Genomic DNA, 16675 nt, shown 5'->3' with positions numbered 1-16675 from the left:
CTAAAGAGATGGGAATACCAGACCACCTTGCCTGCCTCCTGAGAAATCTGTATGCAGGTCAAGAAGCGACAGAACGAGGCATGCAGCAACAGACTGGTTCCAAATTGGGAAAGGTATACATCAAGCCTGTATATTGTCACCATTATTTAACCTATATGCAGAGTACATCATGTCCAATGCCAGGCTGAATGAAGCACAAGCTGGAATCAAGATTGCTGGGAGAAATATGAATAATCTCAGATATGCAGATGACACCACTGTTATGGCAGAAAGAGGAGAGAAACTAAAGAGCCTCATGATAAAAGGGAAAGAGGGGAATGAAAAAGCTAGCTAAAACTAAACATTCAAAAAAACTAAGATAATGGCATCTGGTCCCATCACTTCATGGCAAATAGATGGCAAAACAGTAGAAACGGTGACGGACTATTTCCTTGGGCTCCAAAATCGCTGCAGATGGTGATTGCAGCCATGAAATTTAAAGATACTTGCTCCTTGAAAGAAAAGCTATGATCAACCTAGACAGCATATTAAAAAGTACAGACATTATTTTGCCAACAAAGGTCTGTCTAGTCAAAGCTATGGTTTTTCCAGTAGTCATGTACGGATGTGGGAGTTGAACCATAAAGAAAGCTGATAGCTGAAGAATTGATGCTTTTGGACTGTGGTGCTGGAGAAGACTCTTGAGAGTCCCTTGGACTGCAAGGAGATCCAACCAGTCAATCCTAAACTAAATCAGTCCTGAATACTCATTGGAAGGACTGATGACGAAGCTGAAGCTCCAGTATGCTTATGTTCTCCAATATGCTTCAGTATGTGAAGAACTGACTCATTGGAAAAGACCCTGATGCTGGGAAAGATTGAAGGCATGAGGAGAAGGGGAGGGCAGAGGATGAGATGGTTGGATGGCATCAGCAACTCAATGGATATGAGTTTGAGCAAGCTCTGGGAGATGGTGATGGACAGGGAAGCCTGGCTTGCTGCAGTCCATGGATTCCCAAAGAGTCTGGTATAACTTAGCGACTAAACTGAACTGAACTGAAGTGCTAAAAGTCTGTTTTATATATTTTAATTAAGTTTTTTGGGGAAATGAGTATCAATGATAGCCAGTGACTTTGGATCATTCACTAACTTTGCTTGAGGTTGTTTTTTTCATCAATAAAATTAAAAAGTCAGCGTGTTTTCAATGTCCCAGCCAGTTATAGTTGTAGGAATCCCTAAGCTATGACTGTTGGAACTTGAGTAGGAATGAAAGGAGCATTCCACATCAAAGGAGCAGCTTGAGTTAAGCCAGCCCTAGGCTTCCACTTGTGGTTTTAGATAACCCGGTGTGAGAATTTAATAAATAAAGCACTGTTATTTTCATTTGTTACAGAGTGTAGCAAATATACTACACTCTATAATACACTAAAGTGAAAGTGAAAGTCGCTCAGTCGTGTCCAGTTCTTTGCGATCCCATGGACTATACCCTCCATGGAATTCTCCAGGCCAGAATACTGGAGTGGGTAGCCATTCCCTTCTCCAGGGGATCTTCCCAACCCAGGGATTGAACCCGGGTCTCCCGCATTGGAGGCAGATTCTTTCCCAGCTGAACTATCAGGGGAGCCTGTAATATACTAAATGATACAGTAATTTACATAGATGGAATATGAAAATCCAAATTGAAAAATGAAAAAGAACATTTGCCTCATTCACTCACCTTCTTATAAAAGCAGTGCTCCTTCATTATCCTTTGTCTTTTGTTTTGCTGTTCAGTAATTTCTTCTTGCCTACTGTAGGGTCAATATTGGAAGGCATCAGAACCTCCTAATCCTGTCAATCAAAGGAACATACTCTACCAGAACTGGGCTCGGTTTTCTTATTTTTTCAAGGAGCAGCCTTTTAATTTGATTAGGTAAGTTTCTTACACAAATTCAAACTGATTAAAACTTGATTATGTCCTTTTTATTCACAATGGCATCACATTCCATTCTTTTTACTATTTTCACCCACTGTATTTCCCATCTGCCCAGTTTTGTATCTAAACTATAATTTAGTCATTCATTTGTGAGAAAAACACTGTTGTGAGAATAGTCTTAACCACTATGCAGAGATAGCTCGATGGTTCAGAGGTTAGGCCTTAGTTTTTAGGTAGATTAGGTTCAAATCCAAGTTCTTTCTCTTAGAAACATATAAACAAGTTCAAGTTATTTAACCTCTAGGAGACTCACATGTAAAACAGGAAAAACAATAGTGCTTTCCCTTTGGGGTAATTTGATAATTAAATGATATATGTATGTTTTTTAGAATGGGGTTAGCACTTAGTGTTTAATATGTTTATTTTTTGTTCATTTGTTTTTCTCTGGGTCCAGGAATTTAGAAGATAACAGAAAAGCTGTATATAGTTTGTATATATCGATCTCAGCCGTGAAGGCAGTTGTTCTGTTATTTCAATTCTTAGTTTCATTCGCTTTGCAAGAAGACTCTGTTGCAGGTTCTTGCTTTGCACCATAACAATACTACATACATACAGGGGGTTAGGAGACTCCTGCTATGGTTTCAGTAAAGAACCAATCGGATGACAGAACCCCTGGTCATGGTATTTTCACTCAACGATTTATGTTTTAACTGCTCTGCTTGCACAGCATCACAGCCTCTTTTTCATAAGACCGATTTGGATGTGTATATGCAAGTCAACTGAAATGTTATTCCAATAGTTTCATTAAAGGCAAATAAGAGGGGAAAATTTTAAGAATAAGTAAAAGACAGCTAGTATATAAAAAATGGTTTCTATAAATCATTATATGAACTCTTCATTGGATGGATATTTTAGTTGTCCTGATTAGTAGTCATTTAATTTTTTAAGTTATAAAAGTAGGACATGTGTCTGAAAAAATTCTAAGCAATAAAGATGTGTGCAAAGTTTTAAGTGAAATTCCACCTCCCTTAAACTCCACCAAAGTAACTGTGCTTGATTTGGTGATAACCATTCAGCTTTATTTTTATGTGCATGTAAAACAACATACATACACAAACTTTTTTTTCCTGGAACATGGGAATCTTTACTTACTTTTTGGCTAAGATTTTATCACTAAATAATGTATTGTTCATATACTTCCCTGTGAATGCACCCAGATCTATCTTCTGCTTTTTAACAGAACACGGAGTACCATATTATAAATTTTGCATAACTCTTTTATCTATTTTTCTTTGGAGAAAGATTAGGCTGTTTCAAATTTTCGCTATTACAGTCAGTGTTGTTAAGAACACTTGCAGACATTGTTTTCAGAGAATGTTTTCATAGTATACTTCCAAATAAGCAAGGTTGTCAGAATGAGGCTTACATATTTTACATTGTTGAAAATATATTGAGAGTACTTAGCTGTCTACAGATATTTCTGCTATAAATATTCCCCAAAGGTATATACTTATAACCTTTGATATAGACAAACGCATTACATCTAAGATCAGTACCTTGTTAGCACTTTCTGATTTTCTTTTAGAACAAAGTGGAAGCTCAGATATTTCATCAGATAGCAGCACCTAACTTAAAAATAACTTTTAAAAGTTTTTCATCATATTATAGCTTTTCATTTATAGCAAATTGTACTGCTTTTCCATTTCAGTAATGAGATAATCTTTAAAATAAAGTTAAAAATTTAACAAAATTTATGTAAAGAATTAATGAGTAAGTGTGAAGTGTTTAACCAAGTAAATCAAAAAGACAGGAAAGAAAACACCATGTTATCACAGAGAAAGGAATTGCAGAAAGCAGTTATTATCCTTAAGGTTGCTTCTCAGTGATTATGTAGGACAGTATCCTTATTCTTACTAATAGACAATAAAGTATTTAAGTTAAAGGACCATGAAGTACATATTCAAACTACTTATTTGTAAGTAATTCAAATATATATATACAGCCACCCACTCTAGTATTCTTAGGCTTCCCTGGTGACTCAGACGGTAAAGAATCCACCTGCAATGTGGAAAACCTGGGTTTGATCCCTGGGTCGGGAAGATTCCCTGGAGTAGGGCATGGCAACCCACTCCCGTATTGTTGCCTGGAGAATCCCCATGGACAGTGTGTATACACACACACACACACACACACACACGCACGCACGCACACACATGTGTGTGTTAGTTACTTAGTTGTGTCCAACTCTTTGTGACCCCATGGACTGTAGCCTGCCAGGCTCCTCTGTCCATGGCATTCTCCAGGCAAGAATACTAGAGTGAATTGCCATTTTCTTTCCCAGGGGATCTTCCGGACCCAAGGATCAAACCCTGGTCTCCTGCCTTGCAGGAAGATTCTTTACCATCTGAGCTATAGGGAAGTTCATACACACATATATATGGGGTAATATATGAAGTGAGGTAAAATGCAGTGGAATAATATTTTATTTATAATGAAAGAATTAAAGGGTACATAGGTATTATTTGAATTATTCTTGCAACTTTACCTCTATATTTGAAATTATTTCCAAAAAATATTTAATAAAAGGAGAGTTCTGAAATAGATCCATATATGTATAGATAGATAGATTTCCAATAAAAGTGCCTGTTGTTCATTGGCGGAAGCATAGTCCTTTCAAAATATGATAGTAAAACAAGTGGCTATCTACATGAAAAGCATGAATCTTGATTCTTTCCTGTATAAAAATTTAAACTAACTTGAAATAGATAAGATAACTAATTATAAGGACTACAACTACAAAACTTCTAGAACATATAGGAGAAAACTGTGGTCTGGAGTTAGGCATGGACTTTTGAGATAAAATGCAAAAAGCACAGTTTAAAAAACATACATTTAATTTCAAAAATTAGAATGTATGCTCTTTAAAAAACACTATTACAGAAATAAAGAGCAAACCATAGGCTGGAGAAAATGCTTGCACAACACATATATCAGTAAAGGACTTTTATCCAAAATATTTAAGGAACTTTTACGACTCAATGATAAGAATAAAATGGAGAAAAAAAGATTATAAAAGATTTGTCAGCAAAGAAATATGTTTATGGATTGCCAGTAAGTATGTCCAAAGATGTTGTTGCTGTTCAGTCGCTAAGTTGTGACTCTCTGCAACCCCATGACCACAGCAGTCCAGGCTTCTCTGTCTTCGACAATCTCCTGCAGTTTGCTCCAGTTCATGTCCATTGAGTTGGTCAAGCTATCTCACCATCTCATCCTCTGCTGCCTCCTTCTCCTTTTGCCTTCAGTTTTCCCCAGTATCAGGGTCTTTTCCAGTGAGTCGGCTCTTTGCATCAGGTGGCCAAAGTATTGGTGCTTCAGCAACCGTCCTTCCAGTGAATACTCAGGGTTGATTTCCTTTAGATTGGCTGGTTGATCTCCTTGCACTCCAAGGAACTCTCCAGAGTTGTACACTATCTTTATTCACTAAGGGTATAACAATTAAAATGCCATTGACCACTGCACACCCACTAGAATAGCTAACATTGAAAAGATTGGCATTAATAAGGGCTGTTAGGGATGTGGGACAACTTGAAATCTCAAAGGTTGGTGATGGTGATACAAAATGGTATAGCAACTTTGAAACAACAATTTTGACAGTTTCTTATAGAGTTAAATATGTACTTTCTATTCAAAGGATAGATCTACTTGTCCCCAAAATATTAATATTATTAAAACGTTTGTCATTGCTACGTGTATCACACATGCTCAGTCATTCAGTGGTGTCTGACTCCTTGCAACCCCATGGGCTGTAGCCTGCCAGGCTCCTCTGTCCATGGCATTCTCCAAGCAAAAATACTAGAGCAGGTTGTCATTTACTTCTCCAGGGGATCTTCCCAACCCAGGGATCGACCCTGTGTCTCCGGCATCTCCTGCACTGGCAGGCAGGTTCTTTATCACTGTGCCACCTGGGAAATCCTTTATCATGTGCTAGATTTCTGTACATACTGTAGCTGATTTCTGGAAGTTCTATCTATTTAGTTGATCTTGCTAACTATCCATGCACCAGTAGCAGGCTGTTTTTTTTTTTAATTTAATTTTTGTTTTATATTATGGTTGATTTGCTATATGTTGGTTTCAAGTGTATAGTGAAGTGATTTGAAGGCTGTTTTAATTGTAGTGGCTTAGCTCTAGTGTATTTTAATATCTAGTTGGGCTAATAAGTCATCATAGTCACTGTTTCTTTGTACATTCTACAAGTTTATCCTTTCATATAAACTTGAATCTCAACTTGTCTGTCTTGTTACTAAAAAAGATGGTTGAAAATTGCATTAAGTTTATAAAGTAACTTAGGTAGGCTGGTAGTCTCATCTTGAGACATTCTAATCAAGGAAAAGTTATGTCAAGGGAAAGATGTGTCTTTGTTTAAGCCTACTTTGGGTTTTTTCAAGAGTGTTGTAGAGTTATAAAACCTTCTTAAGTTTAATCCTCAGTACTTAATATTTTTGTTGCTGTTGTAAATTATATATTATATATATTCAAACTATATAATCAGTAATTTTAAGGTAAAACATCAATCTTACTGCTATGCACCTAACCAGGAAATTACTAGGGAACTCATAAACTGATATTCAGATTTTTAATTCTTTTTATTTTGATATTATGCAGTATCATAATAATTGCTATATTCTTCAGCAAAAAAGAAGGGAGAAAAAGCAAGTTTACTCATCTTCTGTGAGTGAACCTAAGGAAGTTGTAAGTAAATTAACAAGGGAATACAATGGAATAATAGTTTAATTTCAGGTTTATAGTAATTTGAAAAGCAGAACAAGGAAAAACAACCATGTAAAAATGTTTATTATCACTGACAAGAAGAGAAGATGGTACAAGCAGAAAGATCCCTCTTTTGTTAGAAAAGATTAGAAATTTTGAAAACTGAAGGATGGGAGGTTCAATAAAATTAATATTGAGTGAGAAAAATACTTTAAAACCTTCTCATTGGGAAATTAAGTTTATGTTAAGTTTGTGTTATGTAAAAGTTAAACCCTTTATGTTTAGATTTGTGTGTTTTTGAGTGTGGAAATTACAAGTTAATCATAAGTGGTATAATAGATTTACGTATACCGTGCTATTAGTGTCCAAGAAGAATCACATCTCTCTGACTAGGAAGCTGTGGAAAGATTTTACATGTTTGGTGAGCTGAACTCTTTATGAATAAGGGAGAAGATTAACCTGTTTTGTGTTTTTTTTAAATTTTTTTTAAAGAAATCTAGTTTTCTGAGGCAGAAAAAACCTTGTTCTCTGGGTCTTTGAGGGTTTCCTTAAGGGAAGAGTTAGTTTAAAAAACAATAGCAGAAAAAAGATAACAACTTGATTATAAAATTTGAACATTTGTGCTAACTAATGCTGTAATTTTTTAACTTGTAAAGCAAGAGCTGAGCCCATATATTCTTTGGAATGTTATTGCACACTTATTTTTTATTCCTTGGTTTGTACCCTATCTTACTGTTCTGTATGATCCATCAGAGGTCCAGATTTAGAGGAAGATAAAAGATCATACGTCAAACTACCCTTGTCCATTGTGATCCAAGTACTTTCTTCAATCTTAGAGATAAAGCAGAAATCTTGGCACATATTGTGAATGTGATTTTGATTTGTTAATTGCTAGAAGCATGTTCTGTACTTTATTTCAGAACATTTGAACTCTCTTTAAAACTTCAAAGTTTTTCAAATTACCTGATTATTTAAAAATAAATCTTAACTTTCATTCAGTTGGCTTCTTATTTATATGTGTTGTCTCTTTCAATCCTTACACCAAGTCTATAGATAAGCATCATCCTGCATTTTATGATGTGGAAACTAAAGTTTAGAACACTGAATAACTTACCAAATTTACAGGGCTAGAAGGCAATGAGGCCAAAGCTAGAATACAAGGGTGTCTGAATGGAAAACCAAGACTCTCTGAAGTGCATTATTCTTGCAGCCTCTGATTTTATTTTTACCTTCTTTCACAGGGATTATTATGGAGAAAAAATTGGCATCTATTTTGTCTTTCTCGGATTTTACACAGAAATGCTGTTTTTTGCAGCTGTGGTTGGCTTAGCTTGTTTTATTTATGGTTTATTAACGATTCCTAAGACCTCAAGCAGGTAAGTGCAACTGAGCTGCCCGAACAGAATCTTATGCTAACCAAAATTGTATTTTTCTGGAATTTGTGTCAGAATGTTTTTTATTACAGCAGATAATTAATATTTCTGAAAAAGACCCAAATGCAACAGTTACCTCTCACTTGATACTTTATGGAAAGTCTGTTTAAGAATGGGATCTAAAGATTCTGTTCCTTAAGCATGATGTGATCTACAAAAATTGCTGCTATATTGCCCCAGTCCCATATGTGAAAAATTGTGTAAAGATGTTTCAATAAGAATAGCTTTGGATTTTCACTCAAACACACACTTTTTTTTTTTTGCTTGGAATGTTTTATTTATCTATTTATTTATTATTAATTAATGTTTATTGCAGTGTAGTTACTTTTCAATGTTGTGCTAGCTTCTGCTGCATCGCAAAATGAATCAGCCATAAGTATATTTACAAATACCCCCTCCCTTTTGGGTTTCCCTTCTATTTAGGATACCACAGTGTGTTAAGTAGAGTTCCTTGTGCTATGTAGTATGTTCCTATCTGTTGTCTATTTTATACATAGTATCAATAGTGTGTATGAGTCATTCCAACCTCCCAGTTCCTCCCACCCCACCCCTTTCCAGGGCTTCTCCAGTAGCACAGCGGTAAAGAATCCGCCTGCAATGCAGGAGCCGTAGGAGAAGCGGGTTTGATTCCTGGGTTGGGAAGATGCCCTGGAGGAGGGCATGGCAACCCACTCCAGTATTCTTGCCTGGAGAATCCCCATGGACAGAGGAGCCTGGCGGGCTAAAGTCCATGGGGTCGCATAGAGTTGGATGCAACTCAGGCGACTTAGCACACCTGCATATCCCTTTCCCCTTGAGAACAAATGTGTGGATACCAAACACATCTTTTAAAATAGCATTGCTCTTGGGAATTCCCTGGCAGTCCAGTGGTTAGGACTGTGTATTACCACTATACAAGACATTGTCTCTGTCCCTGGTTGAGGAACTAAGGTTCTTTATGCCATGAGGCATGGAAATGGCAACCCACTCCAGTATTCTTCCCTGGGAAATCCGATGGACAGAGGAACCTGGCAGACTACAGTCCATGAGGTTGCAAATGAGTTGGACACTTAGCAACTAAGCAACAAATGCCACAAGATGTGGCCAAAACAAAACTCAAAAAAACCCCCACCCAAACCAAAAAACACCCAAGCAACTTTTCTCTTCCTTCTGCAGCATTCAGATCTGTGACCCTGAGATTGGGGGTCAGATTATCATGTGCCCACTCTGTGATGAACTGTGTGACTATTGGAGGCTAAATTCAACCTGTTTGGCTTCTAAGGTATGTATGTATTGTGGTATGCTTGAAGACTTGCAGTTTACTTACTTTTGTATTGCATTTGATACTAAGTAGTCTTTCTGATATTGTTGTTTTGCAGATCTCCCATTTATTTGACAATGAGTCAACAGTGTTCTTTGCCATTTTCATGGGAATTTGGGGTAAGTAAATTGGCAACCCACTGTAGTGCTCTTGCCTGGAGAATCCCATGGATGGAGGAGCCTGGTGGGCTGCAGTCCATGGGGTCGTGAAGAGTTGGACACGACTGAGCTACTTCACTTTCACTTTTCACTTTCATGCATTGAAGAAGGAAATGGCAACCCACTCCAGTGTTCTGGCCTGGAGAATCCCAGGGATGGCGGAGCCTGGTGGGCTGTTGTCTGTGGGGTCGCACAGAGTCGGACACAACTGATGCGACTTAGCAGCAGCAGCAGCAGCAGCAGCAATAGTTACATAAAAAGAGCTTTTTCTGTGTTATGTGTTATATGGCTATTCATATAACATACATAGTTGGCATACCTTATAAACCAAAAGTAATTTTACATCTTTATGTCTCTGCAAGCATCACTACCTTAACAGAGTCTACATCCGTGCTTGTTAGTCCTTGGTCCAGAAAGGTCCCTATTAATCATCTACTCATTTCTCTGAAAAGCACTTTAATTTTTGAAACTTCATATTTATTCAGATCACATTCTCTCTTAGCACTTTGTAAAAATAAGCTCAATAATTGCTTAATTCAGGAGAATAAATGTTAAGTATTTGGTGGCTGGAGGATATTGAGTCATAGACACAAACTTGAATAAGACTCAAAAATTTCTGAGGGCTCATGTATCAACATTTGAATTTAAGTTCCCTGTGTCAAATTCTACTTGGTTAAAAGCTCCCATATAAAGTGGAATTCCTCTTGATTTTGGAAATGTCCCAGTATCTCTTCTCTTTTGTATCCCATGGGAAGTAGAAGTGTCATGAAGTTTCTCCCATTGTCAGGGAGGAAAGTATTTCCTGTAAAAGTAACTTGTCAAGAAGAGGCCTAAAGACTTCCAAGACATGTCTCAAAATGTGGGGGACTCTGGGAAAAGGTAGTCTTTTTTCTCCCCAATTTAACGAACAGTCTTTAACAAAGCACAAGTATGTGAAAAAAATTGGCCAAAGGAGCAGGGTAACTTGATTCAGTCAAAAGGACACCTAAATTTGTGAGGGCGTGTGTGTCTCAGAGGGGGTTATGGGTTTCTGTCACCTCTGCTTGACTGCTTGTCTGAAGAGAAAAGCCCAGATTCAAAGAGAAAATGGGACAGTGAGGTCTCACCCACAATTTTCCAACCTCCTCTGGTTCAGTTAGCGTATGGACATCTCTTAATCATGTGCCAGACAGATCCTGCCTCTGTCATTTATTGGAATCAAATGGATGACAGGTATTTATACAAATTACAGCAGATTAATAATTTTCAATTCTTTCCATTGAGAGAGCTTGTACACCAGCACTAACCTTACACATCATAACAAACAGATGAGCAACCATCCATGGAACACCCAGCAGCGGCAGTGAATGGGGGTGAAGGTGTCTTCATGAGAGTGATTTTGTTTTCTCTGGATATATGCCTAACAGTGGAATTGCTTCATCACATTATAGTTACATTTCTAATAAGTCACCTTCGTACTGTTTTCCATAATGGCTCTATGCCAATTTATGTTCCTACACAGTGGTTCCCTTTTCTTCAGTTTTGTCCTGCAAACAAACATCCAATTGCCCCAAAACCATTTATAGAAGAAACTATTCTTTCCTCACTAAATATTCTTGGACCCTATGTCAAATATTAATTGACCATAATACATGGGATTATTTTTGAGCTCTTGATTGTGTTCTCTAGGTCTGTGTGTTTCTTTTTATGACATGCCAATTGTACCATACTATTTTGATTACTATAGCTTTGTAATATTGAGATCAGGAATATGATGCCTAGTGCTTTGTTCTTCTTTCTCAAGATTGGTTTGTCCATTTGAAGTCTCTTGTGGCCCTATGCAAATTTTAACATTGTTTTCTCTATTTCTTTGAAAAACAGCATTGGAATTTTGGTAGGAATTGCATTAAATCTGGAGATCACTTGGGCAGTAGGGACATTTTTATATTAATTCCTCCAATCTATGAGCATGGACTATCTTTCCATTTGTTTCTATCTTCAATTTCTTTCATCAATGTCTTATATTATATAGTGTACATATCTTTCACTTCCTTAGTTACATTTTTCCCTGGGTATTTTGTTCTTTTTGATGTTATTATAAATGGGAATGTTTTCTTAATTCCTCTTTTTGACAGTAGTGTATAGAAACACAACTGTTTTTAATATATTTATTTTTATCCTGGAACTTGGCTAAATTTATTTATTCTAACAATTTTTTGATGGAGACTCTAGGATTTTTTTGTAACTTAATGTTATATGAAAATAGAGACAGTTTTACTTCTTTCCTTTTTTCTTTCTAATTTACGTGTCTTTTTTTTTTTTTTTTTCCTTGAGTAATTGGTCTGGCTAGACTTCCAGTGCTCAGTTGAATAGAAGTGGCACGAATGGGAATTTTTGTCTTATCCTTGATGATAAAGAAAAAGTTTTCAGCTTTTCACCATTGACTATGATGGTAACTGTGGACCTGTCATGTATAGCCTTATATTGAAATACATTGTATTTATACCCCTATTTTTGAGAGTTTTTATCATAGTGGATGTTGAATTCTGTTAAATGCTGTTTCTGCATTTGTTGAGATGGGTTTTAAAAAAAATCATTTATTTTGTTGATATACCATGTTGATCGATTTATGGGTATTGAACTATCCTTATATCCCTGGAATAAATCTCATTTGATCATGGTGTATGATTCTTTTAATATATTGCTGAATTTGATTTGTTACTGTTTTGTTAAGGTTCTGTGAATCTACATTCATCAAGTGTAATTTCCTTTGCTTGTATTATCTTTGTTTGACTTTGGTGTAAGGGTAATGATGCCTCATAAAATGAGTTTGGAAGGTTTCTTTCCCTTTCTAGGTTCTGGAAGAATTTGAGAAGGATTATTTCTTCTTGACCTATATTATAGAATTCACCATTAAAGCTTTGAGGCCTGGACCTTCATTTGTGGGGAAGTTTTTGATATCCTTAATATTTTCTGTTTGTTCTTGATTCGGTTTCAATAGGTTGTATGTTTCTAGGACTTTATCCATTTCTTCTAGGATATCCACTTTGTTGCCGTATAATTGTTCATAGTAGCCTGTTACGATCCTTAGTATTTCTGTCATGTCAGGTGCATCAGTTCAGTTCAGTCGCTCAGTCTTGTCTGACTCTTCGAGACCCCATGAACTGCAGCACGCCAGGGCTCCCTGTCTGTCACCAATTCCCGGAGCGTGCTCAAACTCATGTCCATCAAGTCGGTGATGCATCACCGACTACATCAGGTGCATGTCTCCTATTTAACTTCTAATTTTATTTATTTGAACCTTATCTTTTTCTCTTGGTAATTATGGCTAAAGGTTTTTTATTTCTCTTTTCGTTGATCTTTTCTGTTGTCTTTTGTCCCTATTTTGTTTATTTACACTCTGATCTTTGTTATTTCCTTACTTCAACTACCTTTGCTTAGTTCTTTTTCTAGTTCCTTAAGGTCTAAAGTTGGCTTGTTTATTTTAGCTTTTTCTTGTTTCTTAATGAAGACATTTATCCCTCTGAACTTCCCTCCTAGAACTGCCTCTGGTATATCTCATAAGTTTTTGTGTATTGTATGTCTAGTTTTATTTGTCTGAAGATACTTGTTGATTTCTCTTTTCATTTTCCTAAGGTGCATTGTTTGTTCAGTAGCATGCCCTTTGTTCTCCATATATTTGTGAATTTTCCAGCTTTTGTTTTTCATATAATTCTAGTTTTATACCATTGCGGTCAGAAAAGATACTTGATATGATTTCAAACTTTTAAAATTTATTGGCTTGTTTTGTGATGGCAATATATGACCTTTTCTGGAGAGCATTCCATGTGCACTTAGAAGAATATTTATTCTGCTACTGTTGGATGGAATGCACTGTAAGTGCCTGTTAAGTCCTTTTAGCTTAACAGTAAAAGTAATTTAGTGAAAAAGTAATTGCAATTTTGGACAGTGAATTTTAAATCATTATAACTAGGTTCAAACACATCTTTATTAATCAAATAGGAACCATTACAATCAACACATTTTTGCCAATAAGAAATGATTGTTTATTCCTGTAGTGTAAAAACTCATGATTCAGATTTTGATGAATTCTTGGAAAGCATTTTCTACCTCCTGATGGTTATGGAAGCATTTTGCCTGCAAAAAGTTGTTGAGATGCTTGAAGAAGTGATAGTCGGTTGGCGAGAGGTCAGGTGAATATAGCGGATGAGAGAAAACTTCATAGCCCTATTTGTTCAACTTTTGAAGGGTTGGTTGTGTCACATTCAGTCAAGCATTGTCATGGAGAAGAACTGGCCTTTTTCTGTTGACCAATACTGGCTGCAAGTGTAGTATTTGGTGCATCTCATCGATTTGCTGAGCATAATTCTCAGATATAATGGTCTCTCTGGGATTCAGAAAGCTATATTGGATCAGATGGGCAGCAGACCACCAAACAGTGACCATGACTTTTTTTTTGGTGTAAGCTTGGTTTCGGGAAGTGCTTTGGCGCTTCTTCTCAGACCAGTCACTGAGTTGTACAAAATTCGCTTTTTGTCACATGTCGCAATCTGATTGAGAAATGGTTCATTGTTGTTGCATAGAACAAGAGAAGATGACACTTCAAAATGACAACTTTTCTGATTTGTGGTCAGCTCATGAGGCACCCACTTATAGAACTTTTTCACCTTTCCAGTTTGCTTCAAATGCCAAACAACTGAAGAATGGTGGACTTGAGTTCTTTGCAACAATTTTGTTAATTGTTTTGTAATTCCTTTGTTCCTTTCTTCCTCTGTTGCCTTCTTCTTTGTGGGTATGATAATTGTCTGTAATGTTATGCTCAGATTCGTGTATCTTTTGCATGTCTTTTATGGGTTTTTGCTCTGTGATTACAAAGGGGTAAAACATCTTGTAATTATATCATTCTATTGCAAGCTAAGACAAATTAATTTGAAATACATATGAAGCTCTATAATTTTACTTTCTGTCCTGTTTTATGTTTTGATGTTGCAGTTTATATCTTTTTAGTGTATCCTTTAACAATTATTGTATATATATAATCAATTATTATAGTTATACAATTTTATTGTAGTTAGAGTTATTTTTACTACTTTTGCCTTTTAACCTTCATAATAAATTTACAAGTGATTTACCCACCACCATTGTAACATTAGAGTATTTTAAATTTAACTATATATCTACCTTTACCAGTGACATTCATGCTTTCATATGTTTTCATTTTAGTTTAAAGAGGTCCCTTTAACATTTCTTCAAAAGCCACTCTAATTGTGATAAACTTTCCACTTTTACTTGTCTGGAAAACTTTCTAGGTAGAGTATTCTGGGTCCTCAGGTTCTGTTTTGTTTTGTTTTTTTCCCAGTATTTAAACTCTGTGCTGCTCCCTTCTGGTCTGCTAAAAGTGTTGCCTTGTACATAACTTGGTTTTCTCTTCCTGCTTATAAAATTCTCTCTTTTTCTTTAACTTGTGAAGTTTTCATTATAATGTGTCTCAGTGTCTTTCTCTTTGTTTTCATCTTTTTTTTGGAACTCACTGGGTTTACTAAATCTGATATTTTTTTCCCCCTATGTTAAGAGAAGTTTTTACCCATTATTTGAATATGTTCTCTCTCTTTTCTCTTTCTGGGACCTCCTCTAATGCAAATGTTTGTCTGCCTGACATTGTCCCATAAATCCTTTAAGCTAACTTCACTTTTTAAAAATCATTTTCCATTTTTATTTAATTCATTTTTGCTCCTCTGACTGGATGAATTCTACTTCCCTTTCTTGGAATTGGCTGATTCTTTCTCAGTTTGATCTAGTAAGCTGCCAAACACTTCTGTTGAATTTTGCCATAAAATTCTTGTGTTCTTCAGCTCTGTTTAATGCTCTTGATAATACTCTTGATTTTTGTTTACTACTTTCTTAAATTTTCTGTCTCTGTTCACAGTCTCACTTTATTCATGCATTGTCCTCTGTACCTGGGTAAGCAGGTTTGTGACCCTTATTTCAAACTCTTTGTCAAGTAAATCACTTGTCTTCATTTCATTAAAGTCTTTTTTTGAAGTTTGTTTGTCTTGTTCTTTTTCTTGGAACCTATTCCTCTGTTTTTTCATTTAGCTTGCCTCTTTGTGTTGATTTCGGTGCATTAGGTAAAATAACTACCTCTCCTAGCGTTAAAAGTGTGGCTTGTGATTGGCCAAGCTGCCTTCTTTGTTCTCAGTGGCTCCCAGTATTTGGGGCTGTGCCAAGACCCATCAGGGTCCCAAATGGAAAGATCTCAATCAGCACCTGGATGCAGGCTGTTTAGAAGGTGGACCCTAAGGCAGCAGCTTTTAAAGTTTGCAAGTTAATCTCTTTCAAGGAAATATTGGAAGATGGGTGTTTGTGTCTGCTGCTTCTGGATTTAGCCCTGGGCAGAAAACCAGTTAGAAACTGTTTGTTTGCTACAGCAATCAAAACGGTATGGTACTGACATAAAGATGGACATGTAGATCAATGAAACAGAATGGGGTCCAGAAATAAATCCCTTTGTATATGATTAACTAATTTTCAGCAGGATTTCCAGGAAAGCAAAATGAAGAAAGTATAGTCTTCCAGTGGTGCTGGGAAAACTGGATATTGACATGCAAAAGAATGACATTAGATCCTTATCTTTGTCAGCTGAAAAAAATTCACAACCTAAAAGTTGAGAATTATTTTTCATTTAACAGACTTTCTGAGGACTTCAAGCCTGGGAGGCAGACTCTCAGATAGCTCTGAGGGACTGCTCCAAAGAGATAAGGGAGGAACCAGGGTAAAAAGGAGTTTTGCAAGAAAGACCAGGTAGTTGGTACATCAAAAGATTACTGTTAATTAAAGAAAGCTATATATATCGAATTAGTGAATTTAGCACTTTTCTTGGAGAAGGTAATGGCAACCCACTCCAGTACTCTTGCCTGGAAAATCCCATGGACAGAGGAGCCTGGTAGCCTGCAGTCCATGGGGTAGTTAAGAGTCGGTCACAACTGAGCGGCTTCACTTTCACTTTTCAGTTTCATGCATTGGAGAAGGAAATGGCAACCCACTCCAGTGTTCTTGCCTGGAGAATCCCAGGGACAGGGGAGCCTGGTGGGCTGCCATTTATGGGGTCGCACAGACAAGGACATGACTGAAGTGACTTAGCAGC

The 16675-nt window shown here is 36.5% G+C and overlaps 1 protein-coding gene across 2 annotated transcripts in view; it reads left to right on the top strand.

Annotated features, from left to right (window-relative positions):
- The window catches only part of ANO5 (anoctamin 5), a 97108-nt gene that overhangs the window by 46701 nt on the left and 33732 nt on the right, over window positions 1–16675 (top strand). For both annotated transcript variants that reach the window (XR_011251648.1, XM_069565017.1), the window contains exons 9-12: window positions 1776–1891; window positions 7903–8037; window positions 9250–9355; window positions 9453–9513. Coding sequence is in view for 1 of the 2 variants with exons in the window: in XM_069565017.1 (XP_069421118.1) it covers window positions 1776–1891; window positions 7903–8037; window positions 9250–9355; window positions 9453–9513 (418 nt within the window). In the remaining variant the exon portion in view is untranslated. The remainder of the gene's footprint in view (window positions 1–1775; window positions 1892–7902; window positions 8038–9249; window positions 9356–9452; window positions 9514–16675) is intronic.

Source organism: Ovis canadensis, chromosome 21, assembly GCF_042477335.2.
Source record: "Ovis canadensis isolate MfBH-ARS-UI-01 breed Bighorn chromosome 21, ARS-UI_OviCan_v2, whole genome shotgun sequence".
Classification (NCBI taxonomy): domain Eukaryota; kingdom Metazoa; phylum Chordata; class Mammalia; order Artiodactyla; family Bovidae; genus Ovis; species Ovis canadensis.
The sequence above is the reverse complement of the archived record's forward strand: the minus strand, read 5'-3'. Positions and strand labels throughout refer to the sequence as shown.